Source organism: Bicyclus anynana, chromosome 16 (genome assembly GCF_947172395.1).
Source record: "Bicyclus anynana chromosome 16, ilBicAnyn1.1, whole genome shotgun sequence".
NCBI lineage: Eukaryota > Metazoa > Arthropoda > Insecta > Lepidoptera > Nymphalidae > Bicyclus > Bicyclus anynana.
In genome coordinates this window covers 12742436-12754476 of record NC_069098.1, presented here as the reverse complement: position 1 = coordinate 12754476, position 12041 = coordinate 12742436, and the positions used below count along the sequence as shown (strand labels likewise).

General features: G+C 37.4%; 1 protein-coding gene across 13 annotated transcripts in view; it reads right to left on the bottom strand.

Annotated features, from left to right (window-relative positions):
- Positions 1–12041, bottom strand: part of LOC112057842 (uncharacterized protein CG43867) — a 408406-nt gene that overhangs the window by 24333 nt on the left and 372032 nt on the right. For all 13 annotated transcript variants that reach the window (XM_052886261.1, XM_052886262.1, XM_052886265.1 and 10 more), the window contains 11 exons: positions 11607–11777; positions 10888–10987; positions 9702–9853; positions 8893–9018; positions 8152–8269; positions 7289–7525; positions 6165–6330; positions 5213–5420; positions 4518–4679; positions 3551–3688; positions 2706–2850 (listed from right to left, as the gene is read on the bottom strand). In XM_052886261.1, coding sequence (XP_052742221.1) covers positions 2706–2850; positions 3551–3688; positions 4518–4679; positions 5213–5420; positions 6165–6330; positions 7289–7525; positions 8152–8269; positions 8893–9018; positions 9702–9853; positions 10888–10987; positions 11607–11777 — 1723 coding nt within the window. The remainder of the gene's footprint in view (positions 1–2705; positions 2851–3550; positions 3689–4517; positions 4680–5212; positions 5421–6164; positions 6331–7288; positions 7526–8151; positions 8270–8892; positions 9019–9701; positions 9854–10887; positions 10988–11606; positions 11778–12041) is intronic.

Below are 12041 nucleotides of genomic sequence, written 5' to 3'. Positions count from 1 at the left end.
ACATAAAATTGCAGGCGTCCGCAATTTTGTCCGGGTGAAAACGCAATATCATGACAAACTACTTGTATAAACCTTCTTCTTGAATCACTTTATTTATTATTGAAAACTAATAAAAACCATTGCGTCGTGTAAAAGATGTTGAAAACAATGACGTGTTATTCTAGTAATAAAATTATTCAATTAGAAATCGATACGAAGTTATTCGATTTTTCGTGTTTCGTATGGCAACATCGATTTGACTTGTGGACAGATAATCTGTTGATGTCAATAATTGTCAATGTCATTCTCATTTTAATAATTAGATAATGTCATTGAATTAATTTACTGATTTTGTCTGTTTTCTGTTTACCTTCAGTATTTTTTGAACCGAATTATAAATATAATTTTTCAAACCACAGCTATAATATAAATAAAACTTGCACGAAGTTAAATTCGAAATTCGAATAATGTTGACCCTGAACCGGAAAAATTACAAGTTACATTTGAGAGCTGAAATAAGCTCTCAAATGTAAATACAAGAGGACATTTACGCTGCATTAATCAATGTTAATATCAATATTAAAATTATTATAGTTGGCATCAATTGTCAATAAAATGTCACGAAAATACGAATACATTATGTTTGAAACATGCTCGTAAACAAGTACACAGCAGGTGCAGGCAGCACAAATAATGTTTGATCCATTTTTAATGTGAAAAACGATTATTATTCATAAGAAATAATATGTATAACTTTAATAATTTTTGTCATGTTATTGTGTCAAGTCACAACAGAGTGTAGTTTCCCATATAAGTGTTGAAGTGTCGCTCAGTGTATTTTTATGACTAACCAATATCGCTGTATTAAAAAGTACATTTACTGTGTAATTACTGGCATAGAAGGCATAACATCTAGTCAGATGTAGGACAGCACATAGGTTTTCTTGCATTGTTGATGGTTTGTTCAAGCAATATTTAGTGCATAGAAGTATTATAGTATATTTATCCTACTTTCCTGATTAATATTAAATGTGAACTGTGAGTTTGTATGTCAGTTTGCTACATTTTCACACCCTAAACCAATTTTAAAACAGTAATAAATTGTGCATACTAGAGAATTATCTTAATTCTCTGCGTGTGTGAAGTCTGCCAATCCGCATTGGGCCAGTGTGGTGGACTATTGGTCTAACCCCTATCATTCTGAGAGGAGACTCGAGCTCAGTAGTGAGCCGAATATGGGTTGATCATGACAACGAATAAATTGTGGAATAACATAACATTATTAAATCCACTAAGTAAACCAATTTTAAAACTCTGATTAAATTATTTGCTGGATTTTCATATTTTATTACTATTTCAGTTATCCAGAGTCATCCCAAGTTTGTCAAAATTGCTGGAAAACGACTGATAAAGCAGCATCTTGCTCAACTGAAGAACGGAAAATAATTATGTAATAGCGACAAACACTCCAAATCAATGTTGTTTTCCTCGCTGTAATACATTTGTAAATTCATTTATTTACAGTGCTTGTAAACTAAGCCTTGGTTTTGCAAACAAGCACTTTTGAAACAATAAGGTTGACTATTTGTCCATCTCCAGACAGACAGACAGACCTCATCACCAGATAGGAAGACAAGTTCTGCTGAGGAGAGTCAGCAAGAAACTCAACAGTCACTCTTTTTTAGAAAAGTAATACAATATTATAATTTACAATTGTTAACATCATTACAATAATTTCTTCTAGTAGAAGCTGATCCAATGGCCTCCAAGTAGTGGTGTGCACTTCATACATGCATTAAAGTACTGCATATCCTAAGAGTTGTCTTCATTAGTAAATACAGATTTTTCCACTTTGCTTAATTTTATTACTAGTGCATACCCTGATCGACAACCATATGCACACCACTGCCTGGTTGGTTGGTTGTTTCATTTATTGATTTATTTGTTAAGCTTGTTGGTTACATAAAACAATAAATCTATTCATGTACATTAATGTTACTTCATCTCCGGTGTACTTTTTGAGCAGTGAGATTGATAAAATAAAATATTTTTTTTTTATAGACATAAACACTACAAACAATAGCAAACTTTTATTAAAAAAATTATTTAACCAAATCCTTATTTATACATCATATTATCATCTCCATATACTTTTATGGGGGGGCGTAACTGGGTTTCTTGGGCCAAAGTTGTATGGGCTGGTGGACATTCCCCTTTACATAATACAAAGTTTTGACTCAAGGTCAAGGTATTTATATCATTTTAATGTGTCAGCCTGTCAGTCAAAATCCCAAGTAGAGAGAAGTTCAAATTTATTTAATTTCAAGATTTCACATCCTAAAAAGGCAAGTTAAACCATAGCTTGTAAAAATAAAATAATATATAACTACACATACACACACACACATAACTGATAACATACACTGGTTACACATGTAACCAGTGTATGTTATCAGTGATGACTTACGGATCCGAGACTTGATCGCGAAATATGGGCATTATAAGAAGGGTCAAAGTCACTCAAAGCGCGATGTAGCGGGCTAAGCTTGAAGTTTCTCTGTGTGATCGTATCAGAAACGAGCATATCCGCAGAAGAACTGTCACTGACATAGCTCTTCGAGTCACGAAGCTGAAGTGTTGAAAGGAGCAGTTTTGTTTGTAAAATCCATGCAAGAGGCCTATGGTTAGTGGACATCCATAGGCTGTTAATAATGATGCCAACTTACTAGGGTCTCCGTCCGTCTCCATGAGCTTCTGTATGAGCTGCTCGTAGTGCGTGCCCTGGCTGAGGCCGCCGCCGCTCACCACGGTGAGGTGGTACAGCCACGAGTCCTTGTCCGCCTTGCTCTCGAACAAGAGGTATGTTGGACCCTACAATGTAAATACACATGGTTATGTTTTTTTTTTCTGATTGTGTAAGTGCCGTAAGCCCCTTAATGGGACCTCAGCGGCATCACCGGGGTTTTGTGTGCAGAAGCATCGCCTGATGGGACCCGAAGACAGACGCAGAAGATGTAGGCGGAATGACTCTTTAAGGGCGTCGGATCTCGACTTAGAGGGCCGTTCTGAAGGTGTTTTAGATTGAGTGTCAGTCTGGGGCCTGAGCGCCCCCAAAATCGAGGGTTAAAAACCAACTTCTGAGTGACGTCACACGTCAGACCCGTCTTCACCAGCGAAGACGCTGTTTTACTTGTGTTTGTGTTGCCTGGGAAGCATTGTCGGTCATTATGTTATAGTCAGGATCGCAAAGGACGTCTAGATCTACAATCGTGGTTGGGATTAGCGGTGTAGAGTTGCAAGCCTCAACCAGTATTTGGGGTGGTTCGAGGATTTGGAATAATAGTTAACAAACTAGACAACCTATTTGAAATGTGCCAGTGTGAATATTTTTTACCATTCGTTTCTTACCCCAAATAAATAACAGAAGGTATATATATATATTTCTTATGCCAGAACTGGTGCTATAATGTTGATGATGACTTATCACTATAAATATCAGCAGTACAATTATCCGCCCACTTTAATATACTCGCGTCATTGTGCCTCTGAGTATATATGATAGTCCACTAACCCCGGTGACCTGGTGCTGCGGGTAGATGGCCACGGTGAGGTTCCTGCCGTCGTCGTTCTTCTCCTCAGAGTCCGAGTCGGACACGTGCTCAACGTCCTCGACGCGCGCGTCACGCATGTTGATCTGACCCGTTGGGTTCTGGAATTGGGTAGGTGCATCATCATCATAGAAGTCGCAAAGAAGAGTGGTAATGGGCAGGGCGAAGAACAGTGCTGAAATGGTGACCCCGGACCACAAAGCGCAATGTTGGTCGAACCTGAGCCCAGTACTTAAGCAGGTTAATAAAAAAAAAAACTTAATTAATTTACCAAAGTTTCTTTCAATCTCACGAAAATTCGATTATTCGGGCAATCAAAGCAAGGATTATAACGACCATTTGTGAAAATTTTATATAAATAATAGTTAATTTGTTAAATTAAACATAAAGTAGGCCTTATGGTCGATTGCTTACTTTTAGTTGGTATGTAAATTGAGCTTTCATTTACAATTGCGAATGCTTTCTCAAAGGCCATAAACGCTAAGCAAAGTGACTGGTTATATATATGAATGTGGTCTATGGAACTAAAAAGTCTTGTCGGAATCGTTCAAGTAAGTCATAATAAATAAAGCCATAAACAATGAACGTTTCATTATTTGCTTTATTGCAATACATGATGTTTGTAATATATTAGTCAGGGATTTTTTATATTTTTTACAACTGATTACTATCAAGTTATTTTTTCGTGAGTAGCAAAATTCCAGTAGTAGTAGTAATACTAGGAAATAAAAATATATGTGGTTGTTAAATTGTATAACTATTATTTAAGCAATAGTGATAAAAAACAGCTGGTTAGTAACAACTTTAAATAACCTCGTTATTGATATAAGTTGGGAGGAGGGTATAGTTTATCAACCCAAGTTTTTAGCACATAAAGATTTGTAATTACTTCTAAGGTCTCTAGAGTTCTTCTATCTCTATTCAAGTTACCTGATCTGCTGGAGATTTGAAGTACAGGAACATCTTGCCGAGCAGCACGCACCAGCTCTTCTTGGCGTGTCCGTTCTTCACCTTGGTGAGCCAGCCCTGGATCGTGGGCTTGTTGTCTTCCTTGCTGAGCAGGAGTTTCGTTGCATTTCGCCTCTGGACGTTCTGTGGAAACAACGATGAATTGACGCTAACTTTGATCGTTTACGGTTTACCGGGTGCTTTAAACCGTAAACAATCAAAGTTTTCTTCAAATCAAACGTGTCTGTCAAAAAATATGATCGATTTTGTTTGAAACGTTTATCAAGCATTGCTTGAAGAAAAAGTAAAGTTCGTCAAACATTTAGTCGTAAACATAAATATACTTCTCATCAAATAATCGAAACAGTCCGCTTGAACAGTACTCGCTCCTCTTTCGATTTTTTGATGAGAAGTATATTATCACCACCTATTTATACTGACTGTAGACTTTTCATAGGTGCAGGTTTCATTAAATGTTCTTTATGTGTAAAGAAATGACGGTAATTCCGCAGCAATTTAATTGTTTTACAAGTCTGTCGTACGTCTGATAATACTGTTCTATTTGTGTAAGTCAGGGTTGTCAGAGGATATAATCGTTTTTCTTTGCAGAAAATTTTGTTATACAATGTGTAATATGTCGAATTATAACGAAAAACAATGCAAACAGTAAGTTTTACCTGCAATACTCTAATCCAGTCTTCCATAGTGGCGATGCTATCGGCGGTGAGGTAATAGGTGCGACTCCCAGTGAAGATCTCAAAGGTAGCCGCCCCTTCGTTGCGCGATATCTTGCACGCCTCGCCCAACCCGATCTGACCTTGGGGTTTTCTGTTCACCTCTGACTGAGACTTCCAATATGAGAGAGTGCCATTTTTTAACACGAACCTAAAATGGTAGAAATAAATATTGCCTTACTATTTCCATACTTCGTCCACTGATGGAAATTCGCCCGTAATAATCACTATGGAAAATGAGAAACCCAGTCTCCTGATTCACTCGGGTCCAAATTATATGAATGGTACAATACCATAAATTAGGACAGTTAAAGAGAACTCACGAGGCCAATTTGCAAAGAAATCTTTATTTGAATAATCAGTTATATTACTTACAACAGGTACAGGAAGGTAATAATTCGTATGTCTTCGACATTAAATTCATTGCATTATCAGTGTTAAACTGACAGGCGACAGATTTATCATGGATTTGACATATTTAGTCAAATTATGACAATGTTTAATGTCAAATCCCTACGAAAATTGTTAGCTTCATAAACAGAACATTTAACACAATATCTCATTCATTGATTGCCTTTGACATTGTAAGCCCACGTTGGCAAAGACAACTGACAATCAGTGAAATAGGCATCAAAAAGGATACAAAAATCACTACAATCGGTGTGAAAACAATGAAATCAGTTTATTTTCCCTGTTGGCGAATATTATTTCGGCAAAGATTCTAATGGAGTAAATATATAAGATTTCAGTACATTTTTAATTTCTGTTTGTTCTGAAAAGTGGGCCCAATTTCGGACATCTCCTTTCAAAGAACTAGAAAAATTCATTTAAAAAAACTTGTCAATAACTGAAATAAGGAACATAGGTTGACGTTTACTTAATAAAATTATCTCACCATCTCTTCCTCCAAGTTTTGAGTTTCCCTCCCAATTTGGCAAGATGGCCGCTCTTCTCCAACGCGTCGTGTCTTCTCGGGGAGTCTCTCGCGCCGCTGCCTTCGCACGAGACCGCGTCGGGTGGTATGGCGTAGTCATCAGACATGCCCGATTCGAAAGATGTGTCTGTTGACAAGAATATGTATACATACTTTTATAGTAATAGTCTCAGACCAATTACCTTTAATTAAGGACCTGCCTCACTAGAGATTACTTCTATAGAATAGATGTTTCATTGTGTTAAAATTACACGATTCAAAATGCATGTAGTAGTGTGTAGTCGTGTAAGGACATGTGATATATTTATTGGTGTTAAATATTTTCGATGAGTGAGTTTACCCTCAAAAACGACAGACAATTTTGTTCGTGTGTGTGATACAAATCCAATAGAAGGTAATTTGTCTGAGGTAATAATTGACGGACCGTTTATACGCCTTGCATTAGTCAACGACATATATCGAGAAAAGAGAAAGACATTGTCGACTAAAAGCGGGCGGCATCGAAAATTTCGCTTACTTTATTGTCCTCTAGCAATGAAAGAGAGCAACATAAGCTTACTGATGTTAAAGGGAAATCTGTTGCCTATAAACAGAACACAACTTTGCAGGGCATGGAAGGAACACGTCTAAGTATTAAATGCATTTTAGACGTGAATACAGCAATATTACTTGGCAGCTCACTCTATCTCTTCCTCCTGACATTCACACCTTCTCTTTAGTTTAGATTTAGGGTATTCTGGTCTGACTATTGAGAATGACCTAGATTTGGCCCAAGAACTTTCACCTTGCCTACCCCCTTCAAACATTTCCTTCCTTGCGTAATAAATCCTTTTTGTTAGTCTCATTTCATTCATTTTCTCTACATGCCTCAACTAGTCACTGAATCTTCTTTTATATTATTCTGTTATTGCACTATTTCTTACTATCTCATTTTTGAATGAGAGAGGGATGGGATACACATTTTTTTTACATTCTTCATATTCCCTAATGTTTTCACTGCATTTGTTTTACATACTTCGTTTCTATGCTTAGTCAGTCTTGGCTCTGGAAAATACAGATTTTATATAATTTTTAAAAATACTCACCTCTAGTCTTGCTCTGTTTGCTTGGTGACCCACTACTGGACCTCTTAGCGGGGCTCAAACTGGAACTGGTCTTGACACTTTTAGAAGGGCTACTAGCACTTAGACTGGTGTCAGAGGAACTGCACTGTCCGTTCGTGTTGTTCAGTACCAGCCCGTGTGGGCCTGAAGTTTGTTGTATTGATACTGGGAGCACGTTTGTGAGGTTCACGTTGTTGATTGGCATTTGTGATGACTGACCTGTGGACAAAACTTTGTTCAAATATATTGTCCTCTAGATGGCGTTGTTTGCAACAAAATCAGTGTCTCATTCCCTTTTTTAGATACATTTTACATATTAATAATAGTCAGTGTTAATTAGTATAAGTTAGCCCTCGATTGCGAACTCACTTGATGTTAAGTGACGATGCAGTCTGAAATGGAGACTGACAAACTTGAAAGAGGTACAAAACAAGTTTATTCTACCCATATATCAAATGCATGTAGTTTGTCTGTTGAAGTCAAACTACAATCTGGCTAATCCACATTGGAGTCGTGCATTGGATTCAGGTAAATACTAAACTGATTTTGGTGGATTTACAAGACGGAGGTTTGCCGATTGAGGTTTTCTTTATTGGTCCAGGTCCGGCTGGTGGGAAGCTTCGGCCGTGGCTAGTTACCATCCTACCGACAAGACGTACCGCCAAGCGATTTAGCGTTTCGGTACGATGTTTTGTAGAAACCGAAAGGGGTGTGGATTTTCTTCCTCCTCCTGACAAGCTAGCCCGCTTCTACGAGCATCTTGGATTGCATCATCACTTACCATCAGGTCAAATTGTGGTCAAGGGCTAATTTGTGAAGAAAAAAAGATGAACAATCATACTCACCATAAATAGGATTGTGATGTGGTGTATTGTGTACAGTCACGCCCATGGACTCCTCTCCATCCGATGAGTCGTCCGACGAGTCGCCCGTGAACGGCATCGACCGGATTTGACTAGCGCGCTATAACACCATACAATTGTTTACTTTAAAAAGCTGAATTGAGCTAAATATGATATTTATTCTTTTATAAGAAGCTGAAATACTCATTGAGATAAACTATTTTCATTTGGGAACTTTTTATTTCCAATTTAAAAACAATTTTTCATTTCTAGCTTCCACACTGTTGGTTACCTTATGCTATGTAGACAGAACTTACAAAAAGCCTTGCCATTTCAAAAAGTGAACGATTTCTATTCTGTAACAATGTTTTTATAGCTGACGCCGCGCGGTTTCACTCGCGTGGTTCCCGTTCCCGTAGAAATACGTTGATATTATATAGCCTTCAGCCTTCCTCGATAAATGGGCTATCTAACACTGAAAGAATATATCAAATCGAACCAGTAGTTTCTTTGATAAGTGCTTTCGAGTAAATAAACAAACAACATTAGTATAGAATAAACATTAGTATAGATTAAGAAAGAGATTCCCCGAAAAATGCGTTACCTAATACTTAAACGACTCTAATCATGGCGATAGTGCGAGCTTCAAAAATGTTTTAATACTACATAGAGTGTGTATAGTGTGTTAATTGATTGTTGATAAAAATTTCACATCGAGTTTGGCTTTAGTATAATGTCACTGACCCCTTTAACAGTAGCATACACGGGCACGGAGATGTCCTGGTAGCTGGTCGACTCGTGCATGGCGCGCGGACAGGGCGGCGGACTGAGCTCCTCCTCTACCGACTGCTGGAGACCATCGTCTGCCACCTGAGCCAAAAGAAAATCCTATATTCCATGGTGTCTCCTTGATCAAGGTATCAGCTAGAAATCAGCGTTATATACTCTAACTTTTGCTTGTTACAGCAGTAATGAGCTGGTTGACCTTGAGAAAGGTACCAACTTTTCTTAAGGTTTTGCCAAACATAGGATGAGTTACAGAGATCTGCTGGATGCAGACAGGTCAAGATCATGGTGCTTCGAAATCCATACAAGAGTTCTATGTCCATCAACTGGCGATGATGATTATGTGAAAATTTATAACCAAGATAAATTTGGTAAAAGTGATTATGAAACTATAAAAAATTTTGAAACCAAAAGGAGTGTGGATTTTCATCCTCCTCCTAACAAGTTAGTCCGCTTCCATCTTAGATTGCTTCATCACTTACCATCAGGTGAGATTGTAGTTAAGGGCTAAACTTGTAAGGAATTAAAAAAAACCGACAAATCGTGTTATAAACATTCTCACACAGAGACTATCAAACGGCACAGGCCGGTGTTTTCTGGTCTGACTAACCCGCATGTCGAACGTACCGACCAATAACTTTGTCCAAACTAACCAGACTTCTAGTTCTAGAAGTTTTAACCAGAGGATGTCCGTCGGCTGAAATGATGATGATGATCTCACAATTACCTTGAGAAAAATAAGAAAAAAGAATAAAATTGATTATTACCTGGTATATCTTGGCCTCCCAACTGGGGAATCGGTGCAAAGGTGGCGTTGGTGGCCTGGGCTGTTCGGACGTCGAGCTGTCTCCCGTGGAAGAGCCACCGCGACTGTTGCCTTGTACTATCACGTTCACACTCTGCCAGGCCGGCGTTCGTTCTGACAAAAAAGAGAAAAAAAAACAATATATTTACCTAAAAAAAGTATCAAAATACTTGGTCCTTGCTCACGAGATTACTGCCATCTGGAATGTTGAGTCAACTATTATTGTTCCGATGGTTGCTTCAGTCAATGGTTTTATAGCGAAAAGCTTCGACCAACATCTTAAGAAGCTCTCACTTAACTGTTGGATCAAGAGTCGGATATAGAAGGCTGTGATTCTTGAGACGGCGCGTATTGTGAGGAGGTTCCTCACTCTGGAGCCCTGACCACCGGTTGCTTGGGCACTCACACACACACACACATGTCCCGCACCGGGAGGGTTTATTTTTTTATAAATTTTTAATAGTGTTTTGTAGTATATTTTTATATTAGCATTGTTAAAAAAAAAAGAAAAATAAATAAATGAGAGATATATTATTTACCTAAAACAAATACTTATTTTTTATAACTGCTAGTTGGTATATAAGCCTTGAGAGCCCATAAGATAAGTAGGTTTGAATCCGATCTGGAGCCTCCAACTTTTCAGTTATGAGCATTTTAAAAAAATAAATATCAAATGTCTCAAATGGAGAAGGAAAATCATCGTGAGGTGAGGTGAATTTTCTTAATTCTTTATGTGTGTGAAGTTTGCCAATCCTCATTGGTCCAGCATGGTGGACGACTGGCCTAAACACTCTCATTCTGAGAGGAGATTCGTGCTTAGCAGTGCGCCAAATATGGGTTGTAAATGAAAATTTTGATGAATTGGTCTATTAGATCACAGAGTCTGGTGTTCATATGAAAACCATTTATATGAACACAGGACCCCTTAAGTAAGTTAGGCTATAAAACAGAAACCTGTCGACCCCAGTTATTATCAACTGACTGTTTCGCTAAAAAACTAAATTTTTTTAATTATATTTTCTGTTAAATAGTCAAATATTATTAATTATCCTAATCCCGCCGATCCACTATTGTTGTGGTGAGTCAAAACTCCATATCCTCTTTCCTATAAAGATTAATGATAACAATGACTTTGCTTAGTAACATACCTCTGCTTGGTGTATAAATTTCAGCATAATCATGTGTTGTATCACCATCTGTGGATGTGTTTGGGGTGGTGGGTAACACCACTAAATTTTCAACAGCAGCCTGCAAATAAAGGTAAGAATATAGTTACTTCAACTTTTGAGCTTTGTTGATTCTTCTCGGATTCAGTCTTCAGATTTGGTAGTAGAATTATTGTCATGAGTTTCAAGCCCTTGGTCAGATTATAAAATACTAGTACAAAACCATTCCTGTTCCCACAGGAATATGGAAAAAATATTACCTATGTTACTCCCTGCTAATGTAGCTTTACATTGGTGAAACAAGATTCTAAAGAATTTTTTAAATTGTTCCAGTAGTTGAAACTACTATTGCAATTCTACTAGATTCTATTAAATGCAAAAAAAAACACTCAAATCTTTCCTCTTTATAATATTAGTATAGATTGAGTTGGAAATCTATTTACTGAGAACTTCTTCTACAAAAGTGACATTATCGCTTATATACTCAGAGGCACAATTACCCGGCCACTTTAACATGACGCGAGTATATATAAGTGGGCGGGTAATTGTGCCTCTGAGTATATTTGTTGTTTTTTTTTTATTTAAACGGTTAGACACTATCAATATTTTAAATTGGAAGTCTAATACAGTACTAGAACCTTGTAATCCAAAGCTACCACAGGCTAAGCATTGAACCAATGAGATAGATGAGGTATACTCACAGCTAAATCGTCTGCAAGCAGACTGGCAGTGGTCCTCTCGTCCATGGTTTTGTTCATGGTGTTAAGTTGACTGTTCACGTTGCTCTGTGTTAAGTTTGTGGTGCCAATGGACAGGTTCCTTCTATGCCGTACCGGTGTACTGTAATGGGGCTCCGACGATGTTATTGGCAACTGTAATTAGAATAATTATATTTAATAACCAATGTATTAATTTATACTAATTTAGACAACAAAAATATTTTTTCAATAGAGGTATTCATTTTGAATTACCAATGAAATATTGCTCTAAGTGAATAAGTGATTTATTTTGCTATAACCTCGATAAATTGTCGATCATTTCTTGTGGTTCATGCTCTGGTTTCAGAGTGAAACTTACAAAGAGGATTTTTTTTCACATCTGGGTGATCTTGACGCTTGGTTATGCCAGTTTTTCGC